The 9914-nt window shown below is 39.8% G+C and overlaps 1 protein-coding gene across 1 annotated transcript; it reads left to right on the forward strand.

Moving 5' to 3' along the window:
- The first annotated feature begins 4692 nt into the window (after positions 1-4692).
- On the forward strand, positions 4693-8561 carry LOC103709012 (S-type anion channel SLAH2-like). Its single transcript, XM_026805334.4, has 6 exons — positions 4693-4817; positions 5378-5584; positions 5939-6496; positions 6928-7698; positions 7936-7967; positions 8061-8561. The coding sequence occupies exons 2-6, from the start codon at positions 5393-5395 to the stop codon at positions 8383-8385; spliced, it is 1878 nt and encodes a 625-aa protein (XP_026661135.4). The 5' UTR covers positions 4693-4817; positions 5378-5392; the 3' UTR covers positions 8386-8561.
- The last annotated feature ends 1353 nt before the right edge of the window (positions 8562-9914 follow it).

Raw genomic sequence — 9914 nt, forward strand, 5'->3', positions numbered from 1 at the left:
TATTAATTTTCAATGTTTGAATGATATTTTATCAAAAATTAAAGTAGCTAGCACAGGCATTTGGATGGAATTATGACAGAGGATGGTCGACAAAACAAAAAAATAGCGCCTTTTGATGAGTTGTTCTTAAGGACTTCTCAAATTGCATAGGACAAATATATTAGCCAACTTTAGATTAACTTGATCAAACTTAGCTAATGTGATCTAGACTTTGAAATATCATTACCAACCAATAAAAATTCTACAAACTTAAATTACCTTTCTATATCCCTAAACTTGAGTACGCATTTTTATGAGAAAAATCAACAAAATTGTTTTTGGAATGCCTAGGTGAGAACAAAATTTTATCAACTTTGTTATCCATGCAATATTTGCAATAGGATTTTTAACATGTTCGGCTCAAATGCCGGTATTCATCATCATGTACCAATGCTTCTAACTTCTTTTCTTAGCAGTCCAAGCTTAAGATTGAATTCCCAATTGAATTCCAATGCCCCACAGCCTAGCTTGTATCTTTTCTATAATTTTTTTTTTACTTACAAAATTCAGACCAAATTCAAAAGCAAATAAAGCTACAAAGCTGAAAATATACTAAATTTCCGTTTCTGTTTTGAATGCACAATTTGGCTATACCATAAAAAAAAAGACAGGAAAAACCATTTTGGAAAGAATAATGCTGCTTAACACCACTTGATCCAATGCACAGGGTTGATGTGCTTTAGGGTATTGGAGTCACTGGAAACCTCATCAATACCGATCTGTAACACTATCTTGTAGAAAAGAAGAATACTTTAAGAGTGCTAATTTGGAGAAATTATTAGGTAGACTTAGTCTAACACATCAGCATGATGTAGGGAGCTTGAACATGTTATTAAATTACAGTTTAAAGGTTTGTGGCTTTCACAAACCGAATTCCCTTTATGACTCATCACCTTTCTTAAAATTTAAAAATATAGTAGAAAAGGAAATGTTTTTTTGGGCACCCATGCAGCCTATATTTGAACACCTGGATCCTGCCCAATAGTAATGTGCTAGTGCACCAGTTCAAATGATCTAGCAGAATACTTGGAAATGGGAGCTATATGGGGAGATGAAGAGGATTCATTACGTGGTAATGCTATCATTGTAGACTTTATTAGTTATATACGTATAAACTCAACACTAATGGATCCATTTACGGGTTCAATTAATTGATTAAACTGCCACCAAATTCTACATCCTTGACAAAGTAGGGTTTTTTTAAAAAAAAAAAAAACAGAAAAAATGGGTTCTGTATTCATTCATTTAATCGAGAACTTGAAATGAAAAAATAATGAGGCATACATGAAATACATGAAGCGAGCAATCATTTCATCAGCAACTGTAGAAGCCCAAACACGATATATGATTTTTATATATTTAATCAGAATCTCAATAAACATGAGATATTTTAAATATTCCTTGACTTCTTTCCGACCGGGTTTCCATTAGATAGCCATGACATGTAAATTCACCTCAACTTAAGATTTTCTATTAATAGAATAACTACAATAATTAATCATTAAAAAATACGAAAGATTATATTATGACACATGTCCCCCACAATAATTAATATCTTATTACCTCCTTGAAAAAAACTATATCTAAAACTTTTCAATTTTTTATTCAAAAGTATTAATAAAAATCCTTCTCCACACTTTGTCCAAGTTCTCTTAATCTTGCTGGAACTTAATGGGACTAGTCCAAGCAAAAAACTATATATAAAAATTTTGATTAAATTTGACCCGATAAACAAACTAAAAATAATTGAAATCAGGTCCATGATAAGCGAAAACCTTTCAAGTAAACAAAGAGAAGTAGATCTATTCTATAGCTGGTAAGTACTTATACCCAATGGGTGAATTGGCTCCATTTCATGAGGAATGAATACATAAATACTTGTTTATAATTCGAACAATCCAATGCTCGATTCGTTAAAATTTTTCTTTATTTATTCTATCTTAAACCTTCCAATACAAATATATCAATATTTGACATGTGCAGATGTAATAATATAGAGAACAGACTGTTCATGGTGGCGATAAGAATGTTACGGACACATGAATCCTACACATAGTAATTTGCATTGTAATTATACAAAAAATATTGAAATTTTCTGACTTTTTTAAGGGTTTGGAATCGAGGAGACAATGATGGATACGGGACGTGTCCCAAGCCATTGTCCAGGCCCACTGGGCATTGATTGTTAAGCAATACGTGCTCCTTGTCACGTTCAAACAAACTAGCAAAGCCCAAAAGGAAGGTGGAATCTACGTGGGCCTAATGGTCCTTCAACCCTAATTCTCGGGGTCAACCCAATCACCGGCTTCTCCTCCATTCAATCTCTCTTTCTTCCACCATGGAATTCTCCGATGACTTACAGCCAATCATATGTGGCTTTACACATTCTTTGGTGGCTCAGCAAGAACAAAGTTGTCTCGATATAATTTACTTTTTTTTTTTGTGTGTGTGCACGCGTGCGCGCGCCACTTTAAACTTGGTGGAGAATTTCCAAACAATGTCAAAGGTTTAGGTTGTATTGGCAACGTCGATAGTTAGATTGCACCACGCACGCATCTGAAAACAAATTAAATTTTATTTATCCATCTGCACGTATTTTGAAATGATCATTGTACAATCCAACGGTGGGTTCGTACGAAGAAAAATAAATTTCTTTTGCACTCAGCAAACAAGAAGAGATTTTTTTTTTTTTTTTTTTTTTGGTAGAGACGAAGGCGGAGGTTACTAATTAGAAACCATCAAGCATCAGAAAGTTTATTAGTTAAGGAAAGAAAAACTGTACAAAAAAGCTTGCTACAAAGTGAAAAAGCGGTGGAGGAAGTCGAGCAACGGCAGCAAAAATGGACGGATTTTCGCTAGATTTGGCTGGAAACGCCAAATCTTTTCTATGGGCAAGAAGGGACCGGCCCTTCTTCTGGAAGGGAGTTATATATATATAATACTAAACTTTTCTCCGGATCGAGCACGTACAGCAGTGTGAATCACCACCAACCTTGGAACTCTTCAGGCATCCCATGCAGGCACGACACGTTCGTGGGTGCGAACTCCGAGGGGAGACCAACCAATGCCATTCCATGGTCCAACTCTCCCCTTCACCTACAGTAGCCGTCCAATCTTTGACCGGACGGATCCTGCGTGGTCCGGGGTGCAATCATGCCTTTGATTTGGCCGCGAAATGTATGACTGCGGTTCCAGGAAAAGAACGTGGAAGAAGGGCTGGTGTTTTGCTAAAATTTAATTTTATTGTCTAAATAATAACATTATTATAACTTATATCTTCTTATTTCATTTTAGTACTTTTATGAAGGAGAACGTGCTGGCGGAGAGAGGTGACAGAATCACTTTGTGCTGTGAGTGGTGCTCGAAGATGGAGAAGTTCATCAGCCATGTTCTACTAGAATGCCCTAAAGTAGCACATATTTGGAGCAGGACTGTATGTACCTTGCCACAGACCACTCGATCAGCCGATGATCTTTTACTCTAGATGACGAAGGCGATGTAGAGCTTGAGGACTATGGAGTAGGGGATCACCTGCGCCTACGTGGCGTATCACATTTGGTTGGATAGGAATGTCCGTGTCTTCGAAGACCGGTGGGCTAAACTGAGCACTGTAGTGGAGAGAGCCACTGTTCAGGCTGCCGAGCTCACTCGGGCCACTACGTCGACTTCATCTGGGATGGTTGGAGATATCTGGGACACTCACACTACTGATATAACGCCCGGGTTCTTCTTTGTTTCTTGGATGTCCTCACCTCCTGGCCATCTCAATGTGAATTTCGATGGGAGTGTTTCCACTGAAGGAGTGGAGCAGGGGTAGGCTTTGTGATTAGGGGTCATGACTCGCAGTTGATTGCTGCAGGAGGCCGACGCATCGTCGGGCTGTCAGCTGCAGGAGTGGAGCTCTGGGCAACTTGGGAGGGTCTCGCTTTCGCGAAGCAGCGGCTGGGGGTGGAGCGCATCATCCTGGAGGGAGACTCAATCACTGTAATAGACTGGATCCGAGAGAAGAAGTGGAGGGAGGATGCGAGCCCTTTACTTCATGATATTTGGCAGATATTGGGAGGATGTAGCAACCTTTCAGGTTGTGCATGCCTACCAGGAGGCAAACCGAGCTGCCGATTGGGTGGCTACCTATATGGCGCAGCATTTTGGAGAGATCTTTTGTACTCATCAGGGGGTCCTTCTAGCACCGTTATGCCAGGCTCTTGCTTTTGATTCAGTCGACTATACCTATATTAGAATAAGGTGAGTAGTTGTCAATTTGGCTGCATGCCAAATTCGACCAGTGGTCGCAGAGGAATTTCTCTTTCCTCTATGACGTGGTTCCATGTTTTTAGTAAGCATTGTTGACATTTTTTTTCAACCCTTGGCTGGGTACCAGCATACAGCTTCAAAGTCAGACGCTGTGTGGCATGCATTTTTCCGCGCAAAGTCTTGAGATAGTTTCCCAACTCCTTTCTTTTTCTTCTCTCATTTTCTCCTTCCAAATTCGACCACTGGTCGTAGAAAAAGAGCACCTTCCAGTCGTCGCGTTGTTTCCTATATAAGTCTGAGGAAAGGGATGGTTGTCATAGCAGAAGAGGTATTTAATTAAGTTTGAGGAAAGGGGTGTTTGTCATAGCAGAAGAGGTATTTAAGTTTGAGGAAAGGGGCGTTTGTCATAGCAGAAGAGGTATTTAAGTTTGAGGAAAGGGGTGTTTGTCATAGCAGAAGAGGTATTTAAGTTTGAGGAAAGGGGTGTTTGTCATAAGAGGAAGAGGGTTGCGCACCCACTTCAGGTAATCGGGTAGTTGTCTTCTTTACCTTCGTCATTAGGCTCCTCTGTTTCTTCAGGTTTGATTCGTTAGTTTCTGGTACGTAGAACCAATTATTGAAGTATCATGAGCCAATCGGGCATCGACACGTTATGTATCATGCCATGCCAGTTGTATCCATGCTTGGCTTGCAGCCGATGCCGTGCCAATGCATGTACAGCGCTGGAGTAGCATGTGTTGTGCCATGTCCAACCTAGCCTGAGTTCATGGTTGAAATTTACATTCGTTAGTTGATGATCTATCTGTAAGCTTGTTGGTTTCCTCTCGGTTCCCTGTGTTCATAATAATTTTGGAGCATCAATTCAGCTTACACTTTTGAAAGCAGTTGATATGCTCTGTTGTTTGTCGTTTCTTTCTATAAATCAAATACTTTAATTTTGATTAACTCAAGTCACTGTGCATGATCTTGTTTGCTTTTTTGTTAGTTTCATGCCCCATGTATTTGTTTTTGTTTGTAATTTACTATAATCACCTTCTTGTGGAAGCCAAGTCGCGTAACTCTGATTATTCCTTGCGTGATTTAGGTACTGTCGTATCCAATGGAGAGCAAGGATCTCCATGTCCATCTTTCAACGAGGCGATGTTCCCCTGAAGAACTCCCATCTCCTTCAAAGTGTGCCATATCCAAAACCATTGCTTGTTTTGAAAGTTCTGAGTGCGGCAGTGGGTTGACTTGTCCATCTCCGCTGGCTGCTGCTGTCACTTCCCAAGGCGACCCAATGGCTGGCAAGGTAAGTTATATATCTTTTGCTGTGTTTCCGTTGATGAAATTTTGAGATTTTCATGTAGGTGATCCACATAGTCATGAGATTGTCTGAAAAATTGACCAACCCCTGAATGCATTCATGACACCTACTTCAACAGGGGAGACTCTGTTTTAAATTTATAGAAGATGATACCGATAATTTTATGAATGATTCACAGGTTATATTATGAGCGATGGTAACATCCACAATTGTGTTATAATGTCTCCATCTTCTTCTAATTTTTCTCTCGCATGCTTTTTGTCTAAATTCATACAGCATTTCTACGAATTCTTTCTGTTTACGTTTTGGCCCATCAAACTCACAGTTGCTTCAATTCAGGGATCAGAAACTCCTAAAATACGTAGCCAGGCCAATGCGATCAAATTACCTCCGCTGCATTCGGCCATTCGAGCAAATCAGTGCCACCAGTCAAATTCGATCTCTATCGGCTTGCCTGCTTCTCCTTCTGGAATAAGTACCGGACAAGCTATAAAAGTTGTGATCGGGGATAAAGCTGGCTCAGCTGCCATTGAGGAAGAACCAAATCAACCTTATGACTCGAGTACTAGCAACTCAAGGCCAGCAAAACTGGGGAAGTTTTATTCTCGGTCCATACCAGCGGGAAGTTCATATGGCAAGGCAGCTGCCGCGGGAAAAGTTAACGGTCCATTCGAGGATCATCAAAGGATGCCAAGAAGCTATAGTTCGAGGGACAAACGCTTCGATTCTTTCAAGACATGGTCTGGAAAACTCGAAAGGCAGCTATCCAACTTTCGTGGAAAGCCGCAGGAACCAGATGTGGAGGCTAATGATTCAGATATTGAGGAAATCGAGGCTGTGCCGGAAGTAGAACGCTACTTCGATGCCTTAGAAGGGCCCGAATTAGACACTTTAAGGGTATGCAACCTTCTGGACACACCATATTCTTGCTGTTACTATTGCTTCTCTGTTCAAGTTTTTGTCCATCAGTGCCACCTTTTCGTCATTAACAGAATATAAAAGACGATCACCAAGTTTATTTTGCCCATCTAAACATTAAAAAGAAGGTGATACATGCGGATTTGATTTTGTATAAGATAATATCCTCAGATATACAGCTGTTTCATGACCCTTCTCAATGGCTTCCTTATGCTCTTTTCTTCCTCTCAAGCAATCCCTTGTTTTTTAAGGTCGAATAGCAACGAACGAGTTCTTCTTTTCCCCAAGAGTTCTTGATTATATAGCACCGCAGTACAAGTAGACCTTATACACAACATGCATGCCATGCTCTATTTCATCCATTTCAGCAACGTTACTCATAATTATGGAACTTGTGCCATATTCTGCAGGCATCAGAGCTGTCAGCACTTCCTGAAGACGAGAAGTGGCCTTTTCTTCTTCGCTTCCCAATATCTGCCTTTGGTATGTGCCTTGGTGTAAGCAGCCAAGCTATCCTCTGGAAGACCTTAGCTACATCTCCATCCATGAGCTTTCTACATGTGAGCTTGACAGTGAATCTCGTCCTTTGGTGTATCTCGCTCGCACTGATGGGAGCTGTGTCCCTCATTTACTCTCTAAAAATAATCTTCTACTTTGAAACCGTTCGACGAGAGTACTACCATCCAGTCCGCATCAACTTCTTCTTTGCTCCCTGGATAGCAGGCATTGTCTTGGCACTCGGTGTGCCGCCATCAATTGCAGTACACCTTCATGCTGCTCTCTGGTATGTCCTCATGGCTCCAATCCTTTGCCTTGAGCTCAAAATTTATGGCGAATGGATGTCCGGGGGACCAAGAAGGCTCTCAATGGTGGCAAATCCATCAAACCATTTAGCGATCTTGGGCAACTTTGTGGGCGCATTGCTCGGCGCGACTATGGGACTTAAAGAAGGACCTCTCTTCTTCTTTGCCGTTGGGTTAGCTCACTATGTCGTACTATTCGTAACTCTATACCAGAGGCTTCCTTCAAATGCAGCTCTCCCAAGGGATCTTCATCCAGTATTCTTCTTGTTCGTAGCAGCACCCACTGTTGCTTGCCTGGCATGGGAAAAGATTTGTGGGGAATTTAATTACGGGGCAAAGATGGCTTACTTCATTGCTTTGTTCCTCTACGTCTCTCTTGTAAGTCTGCTCTTTTCCAAACTTCAGCGACTAATCCAAGTTGGTGTATTATAAAAAACATTTTGCTCTGATTTGTTCATTATTAGAAGTTCCTTGGTTGCATTAGATTACAGATTTGCAATAGGAAATGACCATTGCATCAGCAAATCTGTTCATTTATTCAATTTATCTGTGCGGATTTTTACTTCTTCAAGCTGGTCATCTAACTCATTTGCGCATTTTCCTGTGTATTTGCAGGCTGTGCGGATTAATTTTTTCCGAGGCTTCAGGTATCAATATCTTTCATTCCTTATGCTTTCTCTTGTCTGTTTAGGCCGCCATCCTGTTGTCTATGGCTCCTTACGTTTCCATTATTTCAATAGGTTCTCGCTAGCATGGTGGGCATATACTTTCCCAATGACTGGTGTTTCCATCGCAACCATTAAATACTCCATGGATGTAACAAATGTGCTTACTAAGATACTTTCTGTCGGACTCTCCGCAATCTCTACCTTCGCAGTAACAGCTTTGCTCGTCACCACCATCATTCATGCTTTTGTCCTCCACGACTTATTCCCGAATGACGTCTCGATTGCCATCACCCAGAAGAAATCGAAGTTTACGAGGAAGCTGGCACTTCTGAGATTTGTGAGCTCAGACATGAAAGACATTGAAGCTTCTGTCTCAAGAAGCACTCCACAATCATGAGCGTCGTGTCATCTTTATACCATTTGTCATGGTGGGATCCTGTTCCTCCGTTGATAAGACTAGAGTGAGTGAGTGTGTGTGTGTGAGAGAGAGAGAGAGAGACAGAAGCCAAAACTCAAATGCAATTTTTTTTTGTACGCTAGAGGAAATATAGAAGATTCTATTCAACTAAAAAATCAATAGTTGACTAAAGAATTGATATTTGAGGAAAAAAAAATTTGAATACGAGTATATCATATCAGCAAGCTTCAGCCATCTTTATGGGTCAATTTCTAAACCTTAGACTCATCTCATCTTTTCAGGTCAACATTTTAAATTCTTATTCATTCTTTCACTATCCTGATTCTGAATCAAGTGAAGTTTCAACTTTCATCCAAGTCATCTCATGACTACTCCTGTTTTCTTGCCATGCCACATGACTCTGAGCTTTAACCTTTCATGCCATCAAGGGTTCCTTCGATTTTCAATACTCAGTTACATCAATTCCTTTTTCCTTTTTTCGGTATAATTCTTAATTAAGCAATCACCTGTTCCAATTATATAAGAGTGAAAAAAAATAATAAACGGATCATCATGCATGTGATTGTATAATTGATGCATTTAGCCATTTATCTTTCCTTATAATGAAGTTCAATTGTGAGATCTGACATAAATAATATAACAAATGAGACTGACCACAGGACCTGGTTAGTGACTTCCCCCCACAACACGATAAGCATTAAAGTGAAGGAAAAAAAAGGGTTGTCTAGTGACATCATTGGGTGCATTCAATATGAGCTCATATCATCATATGTCAGCTAATGGGGCATATCGTGACCAATACTTAGTTGACCAAGCCAGTCAAGAAAAAAAGAACAAGTTTAGACCATATGAACGTGTGCCTTTGCTTTTGACATAGCTTTTTCCGCTGCTGAAATTAAAATTCAGTAAACAAGCTTCAAGGCAGCTTTCACAATGCTCGAAATAGGTCGCTTTTTTCACAATTTTTTCTTTTGTTTTCTTTCCTTTTTCTTGAAAAGAAAACTTGGTCAAAATTCACCAATCTCTCATGCCAACTATTTAGTATAACCAATTTGTGCTGTCATATGTGGATTGGCAACAGAAAATTTACTAAACCAGGAGCTAATGGGGCAATGGATATTAGTTATGAGTGCACCAGTTGTTTGAAAGTTTTAACTACTATGTGTACAAAAAGCGTTCTTAGATTCCAAATTTAAGGAAGCTGCCTCTCACTCTATCCAAATTACTTATTTTGTTGGCATAAATAAACGATATCGTTGCCAAGTGGCAATTTGCCTTGTATGATTTCTGTCGGTAAAAGGAAAATAGATCTAGCTAAATTAACTAACTTAGACCACATCAAAATTACAAAACTATAGTAAGGCAAGGAAAATTGGTCTGCACTGCTTATCTTATAACAAAATGCAAGTAGAAAAGAGGCAGAAGAAAGCGTAGCAAAAGATAAAAGACAGGGAAAAGAAAAGTAGAAAGGTTGGGAAAATGAAAGAGAAGTGACATTACACAAAATC

This window comes from Phoenix dactylifera, chromosome 9 (genome assembly GCF_051530095.1).
Source record: "Phoenix dactylifera cultivar Ajwa chromosome 9, Ajwa_hap1_PhDact_Kaust_v1.1, whole genome shotgun sequence".
Classification (NCBI taxonomy): Eukaryota; Viridiplantae; Streptophyta; class Magnoliopsida; order Arecales; family Arecaceae; genus Phoenix; species Phoenix dactylifera.